Source organism: Dromiciops gliroides, chromosome 3 (genome assembly GCF_019393635.1).
Source record: "Dromiciops gliroides isolate mDroGli1 chromosome 3, mDroGli1.pri, whole genome shotgun sequence".
NCBI lineage: Eukaryota > Metazoa > Chordata > Mammalia > Microbiotheria > Microbiotheriidae > Dromiciops > Dromiciops gliroides.
In genome coordinates, this window is record NC_057863.1 from 239122373 (window position 1) to 239148468 (window position 26096).

General features: G+C 35.9%; 1 protein-coding gene across 2 annotated transcripts in view; it reads right to left on the reverse strand.

Moving 5' to 3' along the window:
• CD99 (CD99 molecule (Xg blood group)) overlaps nucleotides 1–26096 on the reverse strand; it is a 64938-nt gene that overhangs the window by 12556 nt on the left and 26286 nt on the right. For both annotated transcript variants that reach the window (XM_043995033.1, XM_043995034.1), the window contains exons 2-7: nucleotides 25472–25504; nucleotides 22498–22542; nucleotides 18727–18783; nucleotides 12280–12318; nucleotides 4830–4865; nucleotides 2983–3096 (exon numbers count right to left, since the gene is read on the reverse strand). In XM_043995033.1, coding sequence (XP_043850968.1) covers nucleotides 2983–3096; nucleotides 4830–4865; nucleotides 12280–12318; nucleotides 18727–18783; nucleotides 22498–22542; nucleotides 25472–25504 — 324 coding nt within the window. The remainder of the gene's footprint in view (nucleotides 1–2982; nucleotides 3097–4829; nucleotides 4866–12279; nucleotides 12319–18726; nucleotides 18784–22497; nucleotides 22543–25471; nucleotides 25505–26096) is intronic.

The following is a 26096-nucleotide window of genomic DNA, read 5'->3' on the forward strand; positions in this document are numbered from 1 at the left end:
AAACTTTATATTATAATAGCTAGCATTTATAAAGCACTTTAAAGTTTGTAAAATACTATATATGTATGTGCATATATGTACATATATGTTACTTTATTTGATCTTCACAAGAATCCTGTAAGTCTGGTGATATTATCATCTTGATTATGCTTACGAGGAAATTGAGGTTGATAGCTTGACTTGCCCATGGCCACACAGTTGGTTAAGGATCTTAGACAGAATTTGAATTTAAGCCTCCCTGACTATGTGTCCTTGTATTATATCCACTACACTACCTAGCTGGCCCATCCTTCTTTATAGATAAATTTCTGGTAGTTTCTTTTTAAAGCTTTAGCTAATACAGCTAAAAAGTATCTCATTTTTCTATTTCTAGTCAAGTAAGTGGCTTTCCACCAGAATTTCCCCTTTATTCACATTTTCCCTGCCCCAGTACAGATGCTTGCATGAGTAATAGCTTTATTCCTTTCAATCTATCCCCCTAAGAAACTTTTTTTTCCCTAAAAGCTAGGGAAAAGATCAAAATGTTACTTCAATTCCAAACAATCATGTTTCTAATTAAGCAAAACCCACTTAGAATCTTAGACACTTTCACAAATTTCTTCGTCTTAAAGAATTTAATGAAATGCCCCAACATCCTTTCAAAAGTTAATTTACTACATATGATTTTTTTTTCCTTTTTCAGAAACAAGTTTTAGCTTCTCTACAAATTTTGCTTTTCCAAACTAAAGGTAGAAAGACTTTTATATGTAGCACTATACATCCTTTAGTATTGTCTTGAAGTCTTATAAGAAATAGGGATATGTGCATCTGTGTGTGTGTGTGTGTGTGTGTGTGTGTGTGTGTGTTTTGTATGCAGCAGGGAGAACTACTTTAAGAGTTTCTGAGTTGCCAATAAAACTTCATGCTTTTTCTATAATGAGCCACCAAATTATATTAACAGAGTCATCACTCTCTGCTCAGTAACACAATTCACCAAAAGGGGGGAAATGATTTCTAGAAAGTAGAAATATTTACTTCAAATGATTTCCTAATGAATCCAAGACATCAGATTTAATAAAGACAAGAAGCTTTGTAATTCTGTATTGATTTTCCTGACCCATTCCTATCATCTCCCCTCAGGCCTGTGACACTTCCTATGATACTTATCAGCCTTCCAAATAAGGAGAAAAAGGGGAAAATGTTCTTTCAGGGGTTATACTCAAAGAGTTCAGCAATCTGGACTGGTGAGATTTTGATGTTTAAGGGAGCATAACAGAAGAAATCTTTATCTATCAGATCAGGGAGACCAATTCATCTTAAAGTATGATCTACATGTTATATTTGTAACTGATTAATAATAACAATACAATTTGCCTATTTATTTTCATAACTCTGTATTTCTAGTCTTTCACCATCTGGGACCTCAATTACAACTATTCTAGGAAGCCCAGGTTGTAAAATCTTTCAGCTGATCAGTAAGCATATCTATCAACAATGCCTCAAGGTTATCTCACCTGGGGATAATAGGTTAGACAGGAAGAGAAGGGCAAGAGGGAAAGCAAGAAAAGGGATATTCAATTATTTTTATTGAATTACAAGATTAAGCCTATTTATGATTATGCTAGGTGGTACAGTGAATAGAGTGCCAAGCCTGGAGTTAGGAGGACTCATCTCCCTGAATTCAAATCCCACCTCAGACACATATGAGTTGTGTGACCCTAGACAAATCATTTTACCTTGTTTGTCTCAGTTTCCTCATCTGTAAAATGCACTGGAGAAAGCCATTCTAGTATCTTTACCAAGAAAACCTCGAATGGGGTCATAAAAAGTCAGACACAATTGAGCAACCACAAAAATGATTATGTTTACAAACTGAGTAGTAACAGACTAACAGTCATCATATTGGACATCTTGGTTCTTTTCATTCTGTCTCAGCTTGTTTGCAGTGGAAAACTCGCAAGACTAGTTTCAGTCTTAACTCAGCCATTAATAAATGGCAAGTCACTTGACCTCTGAGGTTTGATTTGTTCATCTGCAAATCATAGGGGCTGAGATGATCTCCCAAACTCAAACATGATGCTATGTCCACTGTTAGACAAAGTGGTTGGTACTTGTCCAAAGGAAGATTAAGTTTGTCACCTGAAGGACACTTGGTTTCTGAGCTAAAGAAAAAAAATTCTGGTCATATTGACTGACCTTGAAAAACACTTTAGATGAGTCATACATTAATTGGCTTTATAGGAAATAAAAAAAGATACTTTGATCCAAAAAAATGTAAAAAAAAAAAAAAGAGTCTGCTGAAGGACAGAAACTAATTGAATCTCTTTTCTGAAAGAAGGAAGAACACATGACCACAGAATATGTCAAGGGAAACAGCCCCCAGTACTGAAGCAATAGTCATTTGCTGGATTGGTCAGTCAGTATCTTCATTTGAACACCAATACTTTGAATGATTGGTAGGTAATGGTAGTGAACAAAAATGATCACTCCAGTAGACACTTCCTGAAATAAAGGTTCTTTCATTGCCTTTGGGAAAACAACACAGAAATTCTAGAAAAGATTTAGAGGAGCACAGCAAGCTGTGGTTTCATCTGTACTGCTTTCCCTTTGCAGTTTCTCCATAGTGCCAAGCATACAGTAGGTGCTTAATAAATGCTGGTTGTTATTAATAATAGCTGACATTTATATAGCACTTTAAGGTTTCCAGAGCATTTTTACATGTTATTTTATTCAGTCCCCACAGCAATCCTGTGAGGTGGGTAATAGTATTATCCCCGTTTTATGGGGATGAAGATGAAGAAACTGAGGCTGAAAGAGGCTAAGTGGGTTAAGTCACTTGTCCACAGGTCACAAATCTATGGGGAACTGAGGTAGGATTAAAGCTCTGGACTCCTGACTCCAAGTCCAATACTCTATATACTATTGCCACGTAGCCAAGGAAAACAGCCAAGGACAAGTTTCTTACTTGCAATCAAAACAGGAATATCTAATGGTAAACCTTACCATTTCCTTTAAAGCAGAGCTTCTTTTTCTGGTAAGCAATAAAACTGGATACGGCTCCTGCCAGTGCTACAACCACAGCACTTACAATTCCAGGTATTACTCCAGGGGAATCAGCTACAAAAAGAAAGGGAAAAAACATCAATTTAGGGAATTCTGAGTTCAAGGTTGACCAAAGAGGCAATTGGAGAAAAGCATGATGGATCCAAATAGGCTGTTATGTATTTCCAATGATGGCTTGTGCACAAGAAATGCCAAAAAGAGTATCATCAAGGAAATATATGATGAGAAAAGGTCAGCCATGTTATAACAAACCGCTCAAGTGCAGTCCTGGTACCCAGGAAATATAAAGAGACCTAGAGGAAGTCCTTCAGCATGTTAGACAGATTCACTGTGAAGTATCTATGGAAAAAATACTAATAAGAAATATTTATGATGAAGAGCTATAGATGGATTATGATCTGTACCAATAATGGGAAGACCTATATTGCCTAGATTCATTTAAGTCCTAGAACTCAGTTTGCATTGAGGTTCACTGACTCAATAGGAGAAAATTTGTCAAGAGACACTTACAAAGAAAAAGCCATAGTTTTAGAGCCAAAAAAGAAAAACCCTTTCCTTTTTTGTTTTAATTTAAAACATTAAAGTTTATATAATGTTGTTTCTGCTTCATTCTCAAAGAGGACCCTGGCATTGGGAGGTGATGTCATTACTTGCAATGTATTGGATTTAAGTGAGGCAGGGCTATCCAAAGTCACCAGCCTCAGTCTCTCCTCCAGAGCCATCTGGGTCCAGTGAAATGATACATATCAGGATGACTGGAGATGGTCCCAGATGCAGTGGGAGACATTGACCTTTTGAAGCTAAGGTCTGTCCCAGGGCTTGGTCTGCCTGAGGCAAAACCCATTCAGTGACTAAAGCTAGGTAAGAAATGAAGAAAAGAATGGCCTCCTTTACCTAGTCAAAAAAAAAAATGAATGAATGAATGAAATAATTAATCAATAAACAAACAAACAAACAAATAAATAAATAAGCAAGCCTAGAAGGGGAAGGCCTCATAAATTATAACTTTAAAAACATTCCATTGCAAATTCTGGATAGTTAAGGAGGGAGAAAAAACAGAAGAGAGGTCAAAGAAGGAAATTTATAACCAACAGAAAGGTCAGGAAAAGAAAAGAGAAAAACACAATAAATGTAGAGAAAAATAGAAAGACAAGAGACAGAAGGAGGCAGACAGGAGAAACGTCAGAAAGAGACGAAGGAAAACAGTGGGAAAAAAAAAATAAACAGCAGGCACAAAGGTGATGGGAGGCATTAGTACAAATGATACTACTTTTGTCATGGCATTCTATTCACCAAAGCTGCAAACATAACAAGGTTTTATTTCTTTTGACATCTTAATTAGTTTTTCAGACACTTCAAATTATTTTTTCTCCATTAAAAGCTTGTTCATTTTTATTTTATGATTTCAAAATTTTAAATAAAGCTTCACTTTTACACAGAATTCTTAAGATTCTACAATTGTCTAAATAAGTTATGTAAATTTTTAAAATTTAATTTAGAACCCAAAGAGGCAAATTTGGACTTTATTTCAGTATAAACTGATTAACAATTGGAGCTATCTAAATGTGCAGTGGGATGCCATGAAAGATGTGGGCCTCCCCTACTTGGAGATCTTAAGTTAAAGGCTGGTTGAATGCTTCAAGACACATCACGATGGAATGAATTGTTTTATAGAATTGAGAAAGTAACAAATACATTCAGTGATCCCATGAAGTTTATATCATTTTGTCTTCTTTGTCATAACTTATGATAAGAACCCAAAGATACTTGAAATTATGCATACATACCAGGCGCAGTCTCATCATTACTTCTATCATCAGAATCTGTAAAACATTAAAATCTACATTAAAATGCATATTATATATATATATATTTCTAGAAAAAAAGAGATAAGAAAAACCTTGTGCAAGATGACAATCACCTACTAGAAAGTTAAAAATTAGCATATACTTATGGCATACTATCTCCTCAAGATGAATGAGTAAATAGAACTATATAGCCAAAAGATGAAAAGAATAATAACTTACATTATACATTGCTTTACAAAGCACTTTCCTTAAAATAGCCCTGGGAATTAGGTGGTACAAATATTATACCAATTAAAAAATTTTACCAGTTAAAAAATAGGCTGAGTTTAAGTGACTTAAGCATAATCACACAGCTAGGTATCTCTAATAAAACTTTTTTAAAATTACCCATACAAAATATTAGAGCTAATAAAATCTTTAAAATATTTAATCACCATAATTTATGAATTTCCATTTTTTATCTTTTGGGTATTAATAAAGCAACTTACCTAAAAAATTTACACTATTATGTATTTTATACTATTTTCCTCTAAGAAAAAACTAATATGAAGTCATTTTTCACCTCCTTTTCTGCTGTTCAACAGTTTTCAAAAAGCTATGCCAGGGGGGCAGCTATGTGGTGCAGTGGATAAAGCACCGGCCCTAAATTCAGGAGTAACTGAGTTCAAATCCAGCCTCGGACACTTGACACTTACTAGCTGTGTGACCCTGGGCAAGTCACTTAACCCTCATTGCCCCGCAAAAAAAAAAAAAAGAAAGAAAGAAAAAAAAAAGCTATGCCATAACTAGATTGGAATAAAGATGCTGTACTGGGTAAACTGAGTTACTACTAACATAGAGGCAAGCTTCTTCTTTAAGTCACAGTTAAACCTTCTCTATCCCAACAACTCTATCAATGTGCTTGACTTCCCAATTCTGTTCTCCACCCATACTTAGGCCCTGCAAACATGGCAAAGAAAGTAGTGCCTATTAGTAATAAGTTGATAAATCAGAAGTAGTATGTTAAAGTGGAAAGAATACTTGGTAGAATCCAAGAGATAGCTTCTGATCTATGATCTCTCAATAACTAGCTATGTAACCTCAAGCAAGTCACAGCCTCTTTGGGCTTGTTTCCTCTTCAGTAAATGAAGGAACTAAATTATATAAATTCAACGGTCCCTTCCATTTCCAAAACATGGTTGAAGAAGTTAAAATAAGAGAAAGACTTTTATAAAATTCAAAATGTTTAGCCTGCTCCATGAGCATAATTTATCTGAAGAACTTTTTTGATTAACATCAAAACCCTGATTTTAGTGCTATTCCAAAAATTTCTTTAAAACTAATTATTAGGGGCAGCTAGGTGGCACAGTGGATAAGGCACCACCCTTGGATTCAGGAAGACCTGAGTTCAAACCCAGCCTCAGACACTTACTAGCTATGTGACCCTGGGCAAGTCACTTAACCCCCATTGTCCTGAAAAAAAAAAGGAAAAATAAAAATCTAATTACTAAAGGGGCAGCTAGGTGGTGCGGTGGATAGAGCACTGGCCCTGGAGTCCGGAGGACCTGAGTTCAAATTCAGCCTCAGACACTTAACACTTACTAGCTGTGTGATCCTGGGCAAGTCACAACCCCAATTGCCTCACACACACACAAAAAAATACTCATTGAAAATCTATATCAACTGTCATAGGAAGTTAAAATGAAAAATCCAACACAGGAGAGATTTGGAATGGCTGTATCTCCTTCAGGTCACATAGGACTAATAGTGGAACAGAACAAGAATTAAGATGTCTCATAACCATCATTAAATAAGTCAACATTAAATAAACTTAATAACCTATCTTAGTCTATTGCTAAAAGGTTAGTTTCCCTTTAACTATGTACTTCATCATCAAGTCCAACTCAGTTTTCTCATTTGTAAAATGAACTCAAGAAGAAAATGGCAAACCACTACTATATCTTTGCCAAGAGAACCCCCAGAAAGGTCACAAAGAGTCAGACATGACTGCAATGATTGAACAGCCACCATCATCAAAGAGAATATAAGAAGGTAAAAAACTAAATGTCAACCCAATGCAACTTTTAGATTATAGTCAAAGACTATTCCTGTTCTAAAGGACACTAGAGAAAAAGAATCAGTTTTAGGACCAACCTAAGGCAGGCTCAGGCTTGTCCCCAGCCTATCGTTTCTCGATGAGTTCTATAACTCAGCAACAGCCTAAGAACTCTCCCAGTTTCCATTCTGAAAACTGGCACTGTCTCACCTCAGGGTCTGGAGCTTTGAAAATCAAGGTTAGACTTTGTGTTCCCTGAGACTGAGTGATAACAAATACATGAAGTAGTGAAACAGAGCTAGTATAAATGGCCTTTTACCTTGATGTTGCTTCTTACTACATGCTTTTCCCAAGGTTAAAAGGTTGTTCAATTCATCTTTTTTTTTTTTTGTTTTTGTTTTTGTTTTTTTTTTGCAGGGCAATGAGGGTTAAGTGACTTGCCCAGGATCACACAGCTAGTTAAGTGTCAAGTGTCTGAGGCTGGATTTGAACTCAGGTCCTCCTGAATCCAAGGCCAGTGCTTTATCCACTGCGCCACCTAGCTGCCCCCAATTCATCTTTTTTAAAAATTTTTATTTTTTTATGGGGCAATGAGGGTTAAGTGACTTGCCCAGGGTCACGCAGCTAGGAAGTGTCAAGTGTCTGAGTTCGGATTTCAACTCAGGTCCTCCTGAATCTAGGGCTAGTGTTTTATCCACTGCACCACCTAGCTGCCCCCTTGTTCAATTCATCTTAATATTTTAGGGTAAGGTACTAATCTGTATATAATTACACAGTTCTAAAAAAAACCAATGTCATATAATCAACTATTTCAATAAGCCAGCTATAAGAGCTTTTTAAAAAATGTACTCAGTAAGCAAATCGACTGACCAAGAAACATTTATTAATTGTCTCCTATGGGAAAAACACTATATAAGCTTCAGGAAGTTAAGAAGTAAAGTCCTACCAAAGGGATTATAGTAAGATAGTAAAACTATAACAAGTGACAGAAACACAGACTCATACATATCAAGCTACAGAATGTAATCACATATAAATAAGAAAGTTAAGAAAAATCATGGAATCTGTGTGCCAAAAGGGACCTCAAAGCCATCTAGTACAACTACACCCTCACTATAACAGACATCACAAATGGTCATCCAGAGTTTTGCTTGAAGACCCCCAAAGAGGAAAAACCCACTACCTCCCAAGGCTCTAATTGTTAGGAAATTTTTCCATACATCTTTGTGACTTCTACCTATTGTCCCAAGTTTTGCCTTCTGATCGTAAACATAACATGTCCAATTCCTGTTTTACAATGATAGTTGTTCAGGCAACTTTCAAGGTACTTACTAGAATGACAGAAATGTGGCACTGTCTTCTACCTTATACTATAATCTCCTTAAGCACAGAAATTATCTGTGTTTTGGCCAGTGCTATGAAAGATGACATAGTTGACTGGAAGGAAGGCATTGCAAGCAGATGAAATGATGGATTTGAAATGGATTTGATGCAGAACAGAATGAAGGTTTAACCCAAACTAAAGAGATCTAAAATGTAATGACATTGACTCATTAGGTGATCACTTATGTAGACACACACTATATTTTGGAATTAAATTGCCTTAATACTCCATCTCTACCCCCAACAGTTACAACAAATTTAAAATGCTAAGAATTATTTTTAAATCTGAATTTTAAATAATGTGTCCATATCTGTCTAGGAAACCACTGTATAATGTGTCTCAGAGCTATTTGTTATATTCAAATATATTGTGATTTTTAGAGGAAATACAAAGATTTGAACCATTAAGAAATAAGCTGGCCTAAAAGAATCGTAAATTTTAGGGCTTAGCAAAAAACTGATTTGTTTTGTTAAGCACAGTATCTGGCACATAGCAAGTGTACAACAAAGATTTGTTAAATAAATAGAGTGTTAGTGGGCGACAGCTTTAAATGAGTACCTTGGTAGCCTAATTGCTAATGCAATGTTTTCTTAATTGGAAAGGAATTATGGATTTAGACACTGGTTTTAGAAAGACAACAAATGATACACAACATGATCTTTTCTACATCTTTACTGTTTCCAACTTGGAAAATGAAAGAATGCAAAAACAGAGCTATAATATAGAAGTATTTTAAAGCTTTCCTTGAGTTTATTTCCGACAGCCTTGTGATATATTGGATAAAGTGCTAGAATTAGAGTCAGTCCAGTACTTAATAGCTGTGTGACCACCAACAAATTGCTCAATCTCTAGTTTTTAGTTTCCTCAGTTGTAACAATGAGATGATTTCCATATATCTCCCTCACAGGATTGTTGTGGGACTCAAATTAAATCCTGTATGGGTAATGTTTGCAAACCTTAAAGCACTATATCAAAGTCTGCTATACATGTTATGATTTCATGAAAAGAAAAAGCTTTTTAGTAAGAAGTGATTAGGTTGAGAAGAGCTGATCACCAATCAGGAATAATGACAATTTCCAATGTCAACATCAAGGGATAGTATTGCATGAATTAACATTAAAGTTACTGATAGTTTGCTTGATGGCCATGGATAATAGGCCTCAATGTTTTCAAATGTCAGAAGTACCTCTGGGGACAGAAAATGGAAGATTTTTCTAAAAGTATAAGGAAAATACTAAAAGAGTGACTAAAAAAAAATAAGTGTTTAGTGGGGACATGATACTTAACGTGCCCTTCATTACATTTCTTGAAATCTAGTGCCTAATTGCATTTCTTCCAATCTCACCCTTTTTTTTTTTTATGCTTATAACATACAAGTTGCTATTATAAGTTTTTTTGGGTGGGGCAATGAGGGTTAAGTGACTTGCCCAGGGTCACACAGCTAGTAAGTGTCAAGTGTCTGAGGCTGGATTTGAACTTAGGTCCTCCTGAATCCAGGGCCAGTGTTTCATCTGCTGTGTCACCTAGCCGCCCCCGTAATTATAAATTTAAAAAGAATTACACTGGTTCTTTTTTTTAAAAACAGGTTATATTTGTGTAGGAAGAAATAACATTTAGCCATAGCATGTCCTATTCTTCCAATTATTTAAAAAATATTTTTATCAGTTCCAAATTTTCTCCCTTCCTCCAGCCTCTCCTCCACCCACTGAGAAAGCAAAGTATGTGTGTATATATGAATGAAGTCATGAAAACACTTCCACATTAGCCATGTTGTTGGGGGTTGGGGGGGAAGGGGAAGGGGCTAAGAAAAAGGAAGTGGGAAAAATGTATTTCAATCTGCCCTCAGAGATCATCAGTTCTCTCTCTAGATGTGGATAGCATTTTTCATCATGAGTCCTTGAGAATTGTCATGAATTAATTAATTGTCATTGTATTAATCAGAATAGCTAAGCCTTTCACAGTTGATTATCATTACAATATGTTTCTATGTACGATATTTTCCTAGTTCTGTTCACTTAATTTTGCATTAGTTTATAAATCATCTCAGTTTTTTTCTAAAACCATTCCTTTCACTTTATCTTACAGCAAAATAGTATTCCATCACAATCATACACTGAAATTTGTTCAGTCATTCCTCAATTGATGGTTATCTCCTCCAATCTCATGGATATGAGGTGGTACCTCAGAGTTGTTTTGATTTTCATATCTAATTATTTGTGACTTATAGCATGACTATTGATAGCTTTGATTTTCCCCTGAAAATTGATCAAATCCATTTATCAATGATTATTTTTATAAATTTTACTCAGTTTGCTATATATTTGAGAAATGAGACCATTATCAAAGAAAATTGCTATAAGATGTTTTCCTAGTTTCCTTTTTATCTTGTAATTTTGGCTGAACTGATTTTGTTTGTGCAAAAACTTTTAAATTTAAGGTAATCAAAATTATCCATTTTACCTCTCATGATTCCTCCCCCCCCCCCCCATCTCTTGTTTGGTCATAAATTCTTCCCTTTTTCAGAGGTCTGACAGGTAATTTTTTTCTACACTCCCCTAATTTGCTTAAAATATCACCCTTTATGTCTAAGTTCTATATACATTTTGAGTTTATCTTAGTATGTGGCATGAGATGTTAGCTTATGCCTAGTTTCTTCCAGACTGTTTTCTACTTTTCCCAACAGTTTTTGTTGAATAGTGAGTTCCTACACCAATAGCTGTGATCTTTGAGTTTATCAAACATAAGGTTACTATGGTCATTTCTTTTTGTACATTGTAAATCTAAACTATTCTACTGATCTAATCTAATCTATTGATCAACCACTCTATTTCTTATCCAATGCCAGATTGTTTTGATTATTATTGCTTTGCAGTATACTCTGAAATCTCTTACTGCAAGGCTACCTTCCTTCACCTATTTTTTCCTTGACCTTTAGTTATTTCAAATGAATTTTATTATTTTTTATTATTTTTTTCTAGTTCTAAAAGACATTCTTTGTAGTTTGATTAGTATGTCACTAAATAAATCAATTTAGGCAGTATTATTTTTATTATAATGACTCAACCTATTCATGAATAATTAGTATCTCTCCATTTGTTTTAGATCTGACTTTGTGTAAAAAAGTATTTTGTAATTGTGTTAATATATTTGCTCTGTGTGTCTTCGTAGATCTTAATAATTTTATACTGTTTGCAGTTATTTTAAATGGAATTTCTCTATCTCTTCCTGTTGGGTTTTCTTCATAATATATAGAGATATTGACAATTTATGTGGGTTTATTTTATATCTTGCTACTTTGCTAAATTTGTCAATTGTTTTGACTAATTTCTTAATTGATTCTCAAGTGTTCTCTTTATATGCCATAATATCATCTGCAAAAAGATATAATTTTGATGCCTATTTTTATTCCTTTTATTTCTTTTTCTTTCTTCCTATTATTTGAGCCTTAGAAGAACCTATCCATGTCTTTTGTTTGTTTGTTTATAAGTTTTTTTTGGGGGGTGGGGTAATGAGGGTTAAGTGACTCGCCCAGGATCACACAGCTAGTAAGTGTCAAGCGTCTGAGGTCGGATTTGAACTCAGGTCCTCCTGAATCCAGGGCTGGTGCCTTATCCACTGTACCACCTAGCTGCCCTAAAGAACCTATCCAGTTTAAATGTACAATCTTATTCATGGGGCTTACATCCTGTTAATAATCACTGACCAGTGATAGGTACAGGTATGAATGGTAAAGAAGGATGATAACAGAAAGCATCTATAGGATTAGGCTTTCATTCTCAAATCTATTTGCTAGCAAATGTCTGAGCTTCAGATGAGACCACATTATGAATTAGCATGATACTTTCCAAACATTAGACTATATAACCCTGCTGAAGGACAAGAACTATTTTCTCCTTTATTTGTAATGTCCCACAAAGCTTTTCCCAAAAAATAAGTGCTCAATAAATGCTGACTGACAAAAAAATTTTAAAGTAGCAAGGAAACACTGGAATAAATAATATTCATGATACCTTTTGAGGGACCTCCAAGATCATCATCTGAAATGTAGCCTATAAAGGGGAAAAATTAAAATTGCAAAATTAGATATTTTGTGCATCTGTGCATCATTCTATGTTCTGTAATTCCTATAGCCATAAAAGAAAAGTAAGTCTGCAGTTACCCACATTTTAATTTTTCATCACCCTCTGAGAAATATATCAGTAAAAAAGTCAAGATCAGCTTAAAAGCAACTCACCTAATAAATGCTAAGCCACATTAGCAGAGTGTCATGCCAAAGGATATACTAGTAGTTCACTGTGAGTGATAGACAAGTAGTTAGGCCCAAGCTAGCTGTAGTTAGGTCTGGAGGGAAGTCAGATCAAAGTTAGAACTAGGGCAATCAGTCTCAAAATGGTGACATTTTAGTTGCAAAGTCAGAATAAGCCATGAGTTAGAGCCAGATGAATAAATGAAGGGTTAACAAAATAGAGTATGGGGGGCAGCTAGATGGCGCAGTGGATAAAGCACCAGCCCTGGATTCAGGAGTACCTGAGTTCAAATCCGGCCTCAGACACTTGACACTTACTAGCTGTGTGACCCTGGGAAAGTCACTTTACCCCCATTACCCCACCAAAAAAAAAATTTACTTATATAAAAAAAAAAGAAAATAGAGTATGAAGGAATTAAGCATTAAAAAAAGAACTTAGAAAACAGAAGATTAAGAATAAAAAAGGCAGTAAGCATAGAGGTCTAGGGTGAGATTGTGCACCACCATTGCATTTGCGTACCTGCCCACCCTCCTAAAATAGGAAACAGAAGCCATAGGGAAGGTTGATTGGCATAACGTAATCCTTTTTGACCTCATTTCCCACGTATGTAATAATGAGGTTTAGCCTAGGAGATTTCCAGTTCTAAATCATAGGTTGCTATCATCTTGACACTAACTGCTATGAGTTTGGTAACCTAGATATGCCAGTGTTAGGGTAGATTGGAGTAAGTAAGCCAGTTCAGATTGTAGAGAAACCTTCACTTACCTTGTATGAGGGGTGATACTGAGATATATTGTTGGGGTCCATGTTAAGAGACACTCCAGCCACCCCCTGAACCTGAGCTAGAGGGGTAAAGACAGTCACACCACACCAGAGTTACAGTACTATATAGATAACCAAAGAGTTTTCCATACTTTCTTCTGGAGTTCTTGCTCTTGACTTCTCTTCAAAAGACCTTTCAAGTAAAGGTTTTGATTGATGTTGATTTGTTTATTTTGTTCTTTGAATTGCTTTGACTCCTTGTGTCATAGTAACCTTTGGACTTTTTACTTTGATTCATAATTAAAGGAATTTAGAATTTGTTTATATTTTCTGCTCTCCTTTCCTCATGTTTATTTTTATTTCCTTTAATTGGGCAATATGATGTCAAAGTTTTCTATTTCCAGTGCCTTTCTTCAGATATCTGACAGCTCTTACAATTATCTTCTGTCATGATGGTGTTTAATGCTTCCATTGGGGTATTCCCTGCTCTCACCAACTTTCCTTCAATGGGTCTCACCACACTAGCTGCTGTATATTCTCTTTCAGTTACTAAGGTTTTGATTCTTTTTTTTGCCACCTCTTTGCCATTCTCTTAAAACTCCTCTTCTTCCTGAGAGACCATAAGAAGTATTTTCTTTTCATTATATATCGTTAACTTGATTAGAGGATGCACATTTTCTTTATCTTCTTCCTCCCCTCTTGTCTTTTACTTGCCCCCACATTCTGCTGTATAGTTCCACAAAACCAAAACAAAACAAATAAATAACCCCCACTAACACTAATTCATCTGTAAGTGTGGTGTTCTGAGGTTTAGTTCATGGTTTTTTGGCAATTGTGCCTCCACCATCACATCTATTTACATTTTACTTTCTACCCTTGTTTCCTTCTGTTCTTTTAGAGAGAAATCTCTTAATTATCTCTTTAATATTATTTGCGTCCCATAGAAGTCATTCTCTTTCTAGTTTATCTTTTTTTTCTGGGGTGATTTTTTTAATGCATACCTTCCTTTGTTTTTGTGTTTATCTTTGCTGTATTTCTATTGTTTGGGGTATTTGCAAAGAAAATAATCTGCTCCTGTGTGTTTGGTAGGAATGCTACAGATGCCTTTTTCATTTTTCATTGACAACTAGACTCAGAATTGAATCCTTGGTGCACTTGTTCTTTGGAAAATATTTCATTCTCTTCTATGGTTGAGTGGGTTTAAGAATAATCCTGATTTATTCAAATTTCCTTTTCTTTATATTAATTCCTCCTTTTTGCTCACATAATTTTTGTTTGACATTGAAAATGTTAAATTTAGCCACTGTGTGTCTTGAAGTTATCAGCATAGTAGTGTCTTATTTTTTTTCCTTCCTTCCCTTCCTGCTCTTCCCACCCCCCCACCTCCTAAGCTGATCTGTGGATTCACTTGACTGGTACTTTGTTTTCTGTGTTCTGTTTTCCATGTTCAGAAGTTCTAAGCAGTTTTCTTGCATTATGATATTTAGGCTTCTTGACTTGTTATGTCTTTATGAGCCTTAAGTTGTTTCTATACATCCTGTCTTCAAGATTAGTATGTTTCACTTATATAGAGATTGGGTTTTTGGGGGGGCGCAGGGCAATGAGGGCTAAGTGACTTGTCCAGGGTCACACAGCTAGTAAGTGTCAAGTATCTGAGGTCAGATTTGAACTCAGATCCTCCTGAATCCAGGACCAGTGCTTTATCCACTGCACCACCTAGCTAACCCCTTAAAATTCCTTTTTTTTTTTTAGAGATTGTGTTTTGCGTGTGCGTGTGTGTGTGTGTGTGTTAATGTTATTGTTCTTTGTTTTTCTTCTTCCAGATTGTCCTTGTCTTCTGTGCATTGGCATTCCTGATTAGTTTTTCTGTCTTGTTTCTTTGAAGATTTGCCACCATGGATTGAAGTTTTTCTGTTCTACCAATTATTTCTGTGGTTTAGGATCATACATTCTCCTTTCAGAATTCTAAGTCTCCCTTAAACCATTGCTGTCTTGAGAATCAACTTTTTCTTGCAATATTTATTCAAATGTCTGGACTAATTTAGATGTGTTGGAGGACACCCTCCCTTCTGTCATTAACATCTACCCTGTTGATTTATCTGTTTATGCTCCAAGTTTTCAACTGTTTTCTTCCTCCTGAGACCTTTGGTCATTTCAATATTTTCCCCCTTTGTCTTTTATGGAAGATACCTGAAGGTTGGACTCACTTTACATCAGCTTCAGGCCTTGTCCTGAGAAACCTTTGGAAGGATAGAACTAGACTCCTTTGGACAATAGTCTTCTTTCATTCAAGCTTAATGGGGTCCCTAATAGATGCTGCTGTCCTAACCCAGTTGTTTTTGCCCTTTAGTTCTCTGGCTAAGCATTGCTGCAGCATAGAGCAAAATTCTTTTCCATATGACCACCTCCTTTGTGGGGGGAGAAACAGGGCTGTAGTGAAGGTTGGCAGAGTTGAACTCTGTTGCCCATTACCACAGAATCCTGGAATGAGGGCAGAGGCATTGGCGGTATGTTGACACTATATAGAAGCCCCAGGGGAATTGTTAGGTGGATCCCAGAGCATAAGCCCATTAGTTTCATTATGCAGCCAAGCCAGAGTTTAAGAAGTGCTGAGTGACCATTTTAGGTGAAAGCATTTCACTTTCTCTGCTGTTAATTCACCAGGATATTGACCATTTAGAGGCTTGGTATTTTAGCCTATGGAGACAGCTACAATAACTTGTCCTCTTGAAAATAATTCCTAGGGGGCAGCTAGGGGGCGCAGTGGATAAAGCTCCGACCCTGGATTCAGGATGGACCTGAGTTCAAATCTGGCCTCAGACACTTAACACTTACTAGCTGTGTGACCCTGGGCAAGTCACTTAACCCCTATTGCCTCACTAAAAAACAAACAACAAAAAAAAAAACCCCCCCAAAAAAAAAAGAAAAGAATTCCTATTTTGTAGAGTTCTCAGATGTTGTAAAGATCAGAGAAAATAAAACATCTACTTACATTTACCCCACTTTTCCCTTTGACCCTTAAACACTTCCATCACAATGACCAGGTTGCTAACAGTAAATGGTATCACAATAACTTAATTTGCTAATATTTCGGGGTTTCTGAAAGTCTTTCATAGCTACTGTGATAGAACCAGGACCCACAAAGTTCCTGCTTTATATCTTCATCGCTGACATACCCCTAGTTTGTCTTTGTTGTCCCCTCTCCTCTCCATGTCTTACTCTGAGAATTGTAATCAAATCAATACTACAGTTGCCCCTGGAAAGGCCAAATCAATCAATCATCTTTTTTGTCCTACTGATCATCTTTGTAACTTTCTAGACCATAAATCCCTTGACTGGCCATGATTCTCCTATATTTTTTCTTTTTTCAAGGGCACAGACTGTCTCATTCTTGTATTTTTCCCCAGCACTTAACACAGTGCTCTTAATTATTACTAATCTCTTAATTTATTTTCATTCATATCACCTTAATAAAATCTGGGTAGCTGCTATCTATAGAATCCTCCATCTACCAGTTTAATAACAATCAAAAAATAAAATAAAGTCAACCTGGTATGACCTGGCTTTTTCTTATTGTCTTTAAAAAAACAACAACCCTTTTTCTTAAATTTTATTGATGTCTTTTGTTTTTATATCTCTGGCTATAATTCTTCCCCTTTTCACCTGCAGTAATGCAACAGGACAGTTCCTGTCACAAAGAAAAAGCAGTTAAGTGGGGCCGCTAGGTGGCGCAGTGGATAGAGCACCAGCCCTGGATTCAGGAAGACCTGAGTTCAAATCCAGCCTCAGACACGTGACACTTACTAGCTGTGTGACCCTGGGCAAGTCACTTAATCCCAATTGCCTCACTAAAAAGAAAGAAAGAAAGAAAGAAAGAAAGAAAGAAAGAAAGAAAGAAAGAAAGAAAGAAAAAGCAGTTAAGAAAAAACAGCCAACCTCTTCATCTTCAACAGAAATAATTTCAACATATTTACACATCAGTTATAAAGACTTCTAAAAGGCAATAAAAGAGATATATAGGTTGGTAGTTCCTAATGTTCTTTTGTTCCTAATGTTGTTACTGTCTCAGTAATACATTCATGTATAATTTTTTTAACCATTTTATTTAACATTTCCACCTCCTTATGATATTCTGAAATTGAATGTCTCAGTGCCTTCAAAACAGTTTTGTCTCATCTCTTTTGTGTATACCTGGTTCAAATTTCCTGGCTTTTTCCTCTTAAATTTAATTTCTATTTCTCCACATATAATGCTTGTTCACTGAAGTAGTAAGAGTCCATATTTGGCTCTACCATAACTAATCATGAGATTTCTTTGTAATGAATTTGCCAATATTACTATTTTCTTTTCATTTCTCTTTGTTGTCTTTCTTTCCGTTTCCTATATCATTGGCAACAAATATTGGAATTTAGGTAGAAGTATCATAATGGTGACTTTTTTTTGTTCCTTATGAGCATACAGGGTAAAATGATCAAATGTCCTCCAAAATGTTGTTTGTTTTCCTTTGGTGGCATAATGAAACCAACTTTGCCAATATTTTTACTTGGATCTCAAAGGACAGCCTATCAGTCATTCTTCTATCTAGCTGACACTTCTTCACCTCTGCCAGTCTGGCTGAAGGTAAGAAAGTCAAAACTGATGTGGTCCAGTTCTTGCAGGAAACAAATCAATTTGGTGTTCATTGGACCAAGATTTAGACTATCAACAGTTATCATTACAAACTATGTCAAAACTCTGATTCTCACATACTCTGAGAGCTCCTGTGATTACATCATTGCAGTAGCAGTAGGTCACATAATCCTAAAGGGCATTTATTATACCTTGTTTTGTAGATTTTATGGTCAAGGAATTTTACCTAATTGCCAATCCATGGGCAATGAGCCTCTCAATACTTAACCAAACTGGTCCCCATATAGCAAATGGTCTGTTATGGGAACTGTACTCAAAATTTATCTTAGAAAAACCTGTGAGAGCTTTTGGGAATTCAGGGACACTTGTATTCTTTTTTTTTTTTTTTTTTTTTTGCAGGCAATGGGGGTTAAGTGACTTGCCCAGGGTCACATAGTAAGTGTCAAGTGTCTGAGGCCAGATTTGAACTCAGGTACTCCTGAATTCAGGGCCAGTGCTTTAACCACTGCGCTATCTAGCTGCCCCCCGACACTTGTATTCTTGTCACGGTATTAGAATGGAGTATTTCCAATATGAATGAGGAGTTAATAATTTTTTTTTTTTAGTGAAACAATGGGGGTTAAGTGACTTGCCCAGGGTCACACAGCTAGTAAGTGTTAAGTTTCTGAGGCTGGATTTGAACTCAGGTACTCCTGACTCCAGGGCCGGTGCTCTATCTACTGTGCCACCTAGCTGCTCCAATAATTTTTAACTTCAAATATAAAGACCAGACATTGAAAAAAAGTACTTTGGATATAAAAAGGGAATGAATTGTCTTACCTGAGTCACTATGATGGTCTGGTTTGGGTTTTGGTGGATTAGGCTTCACAGGTTCATCTGCAGGAAAAAAACCAAATGAGAGATCTAACTTTTCAAACTGTAGTGGAAGGGAGGGAGTAGTTAATGCTAATAAACTGTTTCTTCTTTAATCGACATAAATGCTAAACAGATTGTTTAAATCAATACAAGGGTATAACTTCATTCACTTACTAAATAAATACCAAGTACCTCTCTTTACCTACACCCCATGCCATTTCACTCAAAACCAGCTATATCACTTCAAAATATTCTCCACAACTGACCCTACCTCAACTTACCCAGGAACTTATTAAGTTAGCTATTTTAAATGCCTATAGGCTACCTATTTACCAGGCTTTAGGGTAATAAAATGTTCATGGAAATGAACTGATTATAATTACAGTCTAAAAGAATCCTCTTTCTCACTCCAATATGAAAAAAATCTATAATTAACAAAAGTAACAGTGAGGAGGAATACTGGACTTTTTTTCCTCATTGATAAAGTCTGAGTGTTGAATTAGATGACCTCTGAGACCCCTTCTACTGTTAGAAATATAATTCTATAATCTTTTGCAAAATTATGTAAAACCCTTACTTATATGTCATGAATTTTAATTCTTTTTAAAATTTTCTCTTAAAGAGAAAAAACATGTTTCAACTCTAAATTGGACATGCATTATAACAATGCTTAGAAGGATCAGTGACATAGAAAAATATTAATGCAGTAACACAACATATTTAAACTTGATAAAAGACCTAAAATGACTAAAGTAGTTGTTCTGTATAGTTTTTTAAAGAATATTTGAAAACCATCTTATAGCCAAAGACCAAATTCAAGCTAATGACCCTAACAATTAATAATTAACAAGTTCTCTTGACCTTTTCTTTTCTTTTCTTATGTTTTAAAAAATGCTTTTGTTTTTTTGTTTTTTGGGTTTGTTTTTTTTTTACAGGGCAATGGGGGTTAAGTGACTTGTCCAGGGTCACACAGCTAGTAAGTGTCAAGTGTCTGAGGCCGGATTTGAACTCAGGTACTCCTGAATCCAGGGCTGGTGCTTTATCCAATGCGCCACTTAGCTGCCCCCTTGACCTTTGCTTTAATTGTTGAAAGGTTCTATTGTTATGATAGGTGTCTATTAAATGTATGTATTTTCCCAACCATGTTTGAATTTCAAAAATTCTGTATTTTTTAGCAGGAGTCATGTTCAGCAAGCATGTTTTCATGTTTTTACCTCTTTAGTTAAAGTACAAGGTTGTTTAAAAACAACCAAACCAAAAAAAAACAAAAACAAAAACCCAACCTGCAAATGAGAAAAGGCAGGTAGGTGGCACAGTGGATAAATGTGTGCCTGGAGCCAAGAAGACTCATCTTCCTGAGTTAAAATCTGGGCTCAGAAACTTTCTAAGCTGTGTGACCCTTAGTAAGTCACTTAACCCTATTTGCCTGTTTTCTCATGTGTAAAGTAAGCTGGAGAAGGAAATAGCAAACCCACTCCATTATCTTTGCCAAGAAAACCCCAGATGGGGTGACAAAGAGTAAGACATGTCCATAAAATGACTGAACCACAACAACTAACATATATTTAGATACACACACACATATATACTATGTGTATTATGCGTGTACACATGTATATATACATGCATGTGTATGTATATGTATGTATACACACATCAACTTCTGTTAGGTACAGTGTTATATATACACACATACATGTATATGCACATATACATATATACATGTATATATACATGTGTGTACACATAACAACTTCTGTTAGGTACAATTTTATACATACAGATATATGTGCATATGTATGTATGTATATATACATATATATACACACAGTATACATACACACACATATATATTTTTAAACTGTACCTAACAGAAGTCTCATATTCTTTGTTTAATATGTCAATAGACATATTGAAAGGTCTGCTGATTGTTAAGTTCAAAATATAAATAAGGCATTTTTTAAAAAATCAATGTTAAAAAGAAGTATGTATAGACTAAGTATACACACACACATCTATTGGCATCTAATGGTAGCCATCCCTAGGGTAGGTGGGGGAGGGTAGAAAAAAAGGAGAAATTAAAAGAAATTCACATAAAAAATTTGTATATTTTAAAGGAATAGCAAGTGGTGCATAGTAGATTTGTGGTTTCATATACAGTCATCTTTTTATTGTGCTATATTATGGAAATGCTTGTTTTATTCTATAAATATGGATAAATATAATTTTTAAAAGGGTAAAAAAAACACGCAATGTTTTTGTCAACTGTTGCCACCTGGTGGAAATGAGATAGTGTTTTATCCCAAACCACATACTGGAATCAGAAACAATGGGTAATTATACTAGTATCCATCTATCAATAGCAAGAACAATTACTACAAATTTACTGGCTCAAACTTGCTAAAAAAAAATTAACAATCAATGATATATCACTAACTATGAGAACTTTATCCCAGGAATATAAATTCTGCTGTGATCTTATATTATGGAATGTGAAGTTTGCAAAAGCCATTTCAAAAAGGCTGAGAAAAACCATAGTTTATCATACAAAACAATAATGCTCTAAATCATCTTCTTGAATTAAAATCATATTAACATTCCTTTTAGGGGCAGCTAGGTGGTGCAGTGGATAAAGCACCTGCCCTGGATTCAGAAGGACCTGAATTCAAATACAGCCTCAAACACTTGACACTAGTTGTGTGACTCTGGACAAGTCACTTAAGCCTCATTGCCCCACAAAACAAACAAATAACCAAATGAATGAATGAATGGTTGAATGAATGAATGAATAAATAAATAGATTACTCTCTCTCTCTCTCTCTCTCTCTCTCTCTCTCTCTCTCTCTCTCTCTCTCTCTCTCTTTCTCTCTCTCTCTCCCCTCTCCTCCCCACTCCCCACCTCCCAGTAGGAACAGTAAGGAGTTTAGTGGACTCTCATTTGTTTTTTGGATGCAGAGTTCGGTAGAAAGCTACTATTGTGGTGGGCAGGAATGATCAGAGGTCTTTTTAAAAATCCCTTTTCTTCTCTCTTTTCATCCTTCTCTGCTAGGAATTAGAAAGCCCACTTGGGGGTCCATGAAAGGAAAACCAGTCATGCTCCTTTCAGAAATGATTGTGTCTCTTATATTTTAAGAATTGTTGTTAATTATTCTACTTTAATTAGCTAGTAGTAATGTTTTTATAGACATGTGTTTGTAGTGAATGAGGAATTTCCCCTTACAGTCATTGTCATTGATAGGTCTCCATTTATACTGGGTTTATAAACTCATTATTGAGGTAAGCACTTCCCCTAAAGTCCATGTTCCTTATCATTCTTATTAAATACATCTGTCTACCTCAAAATTATGACTTTATTTTCTGTGGTTCACCTTTTAGGTTCTCTGGTGACAAGCTCCTAAAAGATCCCCAGAAGCCTGTTTCCCAACAGATTAGGCATAGAGCACCCTTAATAACAGTTGGAAATGGCATTGCAAAAGTATTCTTCTAGCGGGCTCAATAAATGCCAAATAATACCTAATTCAACAATTCTGTGCAATTCTCCTAAACTTCATTAACTAAGAATATCAATTTCCTATGGCATATGAATCACTAAAGTCACAGAAAAAGTTGTCTATTGTTGACAAATTTTAACCCCAACTTTCTCAATTCACTTGATCTCAAGAAAATAGGTACAATCACCTATCTGCTTTAATGATACTCTGCTGCATGATTATTAAAGTTAACACTATTACTCACCAGGTTGTGGCTTTTTGTTAGGTGGAGGTTTCGTTGTAGTTTCATCTACAGGACACATAAATGCAAATCAATACAAATATTGCAAAAATAAATGGACATAAATCAAAAGTCAGATGTGAAACACTATTATGAGGAAACATTAATTTTGGCAAAATATATTGTTGAGGCCAGTCTGTTCAGTTGCTTCTGAATAAACTGTTAAATCTGTGGCTTGTGTATTGAAATTTTAATATAATCAAAATTTGACTGGGTTCTAAACATGTCCTACTAATTTCAATGATCCATAGGAGTTTAAGACAAAAAAAATGAGACTGAGCGGGGAGTCAGAAAGTTATACATTAAGGGTGAACTTGAAGAAAAGAAGAACAAAGTAGGCAAAGAAAATGGGCCAAGAGTGAGGGTTTTCTGAGAAAATATTACCAACATGACCAGATTCCCCCCCCCCTCCCGCTTTTCTTTTATGGAAGGTTTTTGCTTTTTTCATGATTCTAAAGGAAATTTTTCTTTTAATTGAGCCTAAATTTGCTTCTTTGCAGTTTCTACCCACTGACCCTGGAAAATATGTCCCTAAAGCTCTAAAATTACTCCTACAGACTCAAGTTACTGAATCACTATACAATCCCTGCCAATCCTCAAGGGAAAGGTCAGGGAAAGAAAGTATATACATGGTGAGCAGTATGTGGGTTTAAACCAACTCCCAGCTTCCCATTACTCTTTTTTTTTTTTTTTAGTGAGGCAATTGGGGTTAAGTGACTTGCCCAGGGTCACACAGCTAGTAAGTGTTAAGTGTCTGAGGCTGGATTTGAACTCAGGCACTCCTGATTCCAGGGCCAGTGCTCTATCTACTGCTCCATCTAGCAGTACCCCCTCTTTATTTTTAATAAACATTTTTATTTAAAGTTTTGAGTTCCAAATCCTATCCCTCCTCCCCTTCCTGAGGCAACAAGCAATCAGATAAAAATTATACAAGTGCAATTATGTAAAACATTTTCACATTAGTCATTTCGTATAAGAAAACTTGAATAAAAGAAAAAAATGAAAGAAAAGTGAAAAATAGCATACTTCAGTCTGTGTTCAATCAATATCAGTTTTTTCTTTGGAAGGGGATAATATGCATCATTAGTCTTTGAGATTGTCTCGGATCATTGTATTGCTGAGAATAGCTAAGTAATTTACAATTCTTCATCAAGTAATATTGCCATCACTGTGCACAAAATTCACCTGGTTCTGCTCAATTCACTATATATCAGTTCATATAAGTCTTTTCAGGCCTTTCCCCATTACTCTTTTTTTTTTGTTGTTGTTAATCCAAGAATCTTTTATTATGTACTTTAGTCATTTTATTTATTTATTTATTTATTTATTTAGGTGAAGCAATTAGGGTTAAGTGACTTGCCCAGGGTCACACAGCCAGTAAGTGTCAAGTGTCTGAGGCCAGATTTGAACTCAGATCCTCCTGACTCCAGGGCCAGTGCTCTATCCACTATACCAATTAGCTGTCCCTTTTTAGTCATTTATTCCATGAATTCATAGGGGATTGGTTCCAACAGCTCGGGTTCCTTGTCATTGGTTCTGACAAAGTGTGCTTTTCTGGGTAGAACAGGCTGACATTTCATTTGAACCCAGATGTCTTTTTCTTTGGCTTCCTTCTTCTTCTGGTCATTTTCTTTTACCCTCTTCAGGAAGCTATCTCTGCTCTTAAAATGCTCAATATGCACATTAATTCTCTTGGCTAGAATCTTGCCCTTAACCTGTTAGTTTACAACAATGCCTACAGCATACTGAGTAACATTATTGACCTGTCCAGTCTTGCCATGGTAACATTTGTGGGGCATTCCTTGCTGAACTGTGCCCATACCCTTGATATCAATATCATCTTTCTTGTATATTTACATATATGTAGCCAAAGGGACAACACCATGTTTTCTAAAGGGCCTAGAAAACATGTATTGTGTCCCTCTCCTTTTTCCTTTTGTGTTCATCATTTTGGCAACTCACTCAACTGCTCTTCCCCGAGCTTCCCTGGGAAAGAAATAATATGCCATGAAGCTAGGGAGGAGAAAAGCACAGAGCCGTGGGAGCCTTGTGCACCTGGCCCCCATTACTCTTTAAAGAGCTTTCTCATAGGACAATAAAATCAAGACAGGGTTTGGTAACAAAATAGCGGAGATTGTGCATTGGTCTATATGCTCTTTTAGAATGGAAAATAAGAATAGGCTTAGCTTCCCTGGGCATTTGGAAACACTTACTTCCTACAAGATGTAATACCTACTAAGCCCAAGTGGACAGGTCTTTTGCTTAAGCCCATTTTTTCTAAGTAACATAGACAAAGAAATAAGACTTTCTTATTTTCTTCCTCCAATCCTAACCCTCCATCATCACCACATAGATAAGACATATCACAGACATTTCAGACTTTGGGTGAAAGAGAAAAGGGATAGGGGCAGCTAGGTGGCATAGTGGATAGAGCACCGGCCCTGGATTCAGGAGGACCTGAGTTCAAATCCGACCTCAGACACTTAACACTTACTAGCTGTGTGACCCTGGGCAAGTCACTTAACCCCTATTGCCTCACGAAAAAGGAGAGAGAGAGAGAGAGAGAGAGAGAGAGAGAGAGAGAGAGAGAGAGAGAAGGGATAAAGGAAAGGTTGAGAGATATAGATAAGAAGAAAAAGTCAAATAGTTTTTTATGAATATAAGTACAGTAAAGAAATAAGAGTTATCATTGAATCATTGTTCTCTATTACTTCCCTGTACCTTAAATAGTACTTAAGACAAATAACTCCACGTGGATCCTGTGCATTATACACTGGTGAAGTATCAGTATGGCAGATTAGTAAGTGTGTAGCAATTTACTTTAATGCCATTAATAACTAAAAAGGAACATGACATATTTCATGAGTTTTTTTTCTATAAAGAAGAAACTTGGCTGATATTAAACAGGCTAAAAATGCTGAGGATATCTGTTACTCACCATCAAGGGCTTCAGACAAATCAAAATCTTGTCCTGGGGAGGAAAAAAACCCACACACATGTTAGACATATGAATTAAGATGAGAATTATAAACCAGTTAAGCCTTCACTAAGCATGTACTGTGTGCCAGGCACTGTGCTAGGTGCTGATGAAATAAATACAATGAATGAAAATACTGCCTTTCCTTGAGTAGATTATATGACCTGTAAATATACAGATATATGCAAACTATATACAAAGAAGCTGCAAGATGATGAGATGGGGCAGAGGAAGGGGAAGATGACAGGGTAAAGGTAAATCTCTAGGTGGTACTAGAAAAATGGTTTAGAGGAAACTAAAGATTCTAAGGGGGCAGCTAGGTGGCACAGTGGAGAGAGCTTTGGGCCTGGAGTCAGTAATACCCAAGTTTAAATCCAGCTTCAGACACTTACTAGTTGTGTGCCCCTGAGCAAGTCAATTAACCCTATTTGCCTCCTGTTTCCTCATCTCTAAAATGAGCCGGAGAAGGAAATGGCAAATCACTCCAGTATCTTTGCCAAAAAAACCTCCCAAATGGGGTCACAAAGAGTCAGACAGAACTGAAATGACTGAACAACAACAAGAAGAAGGGCTCAAGAACAAAAGA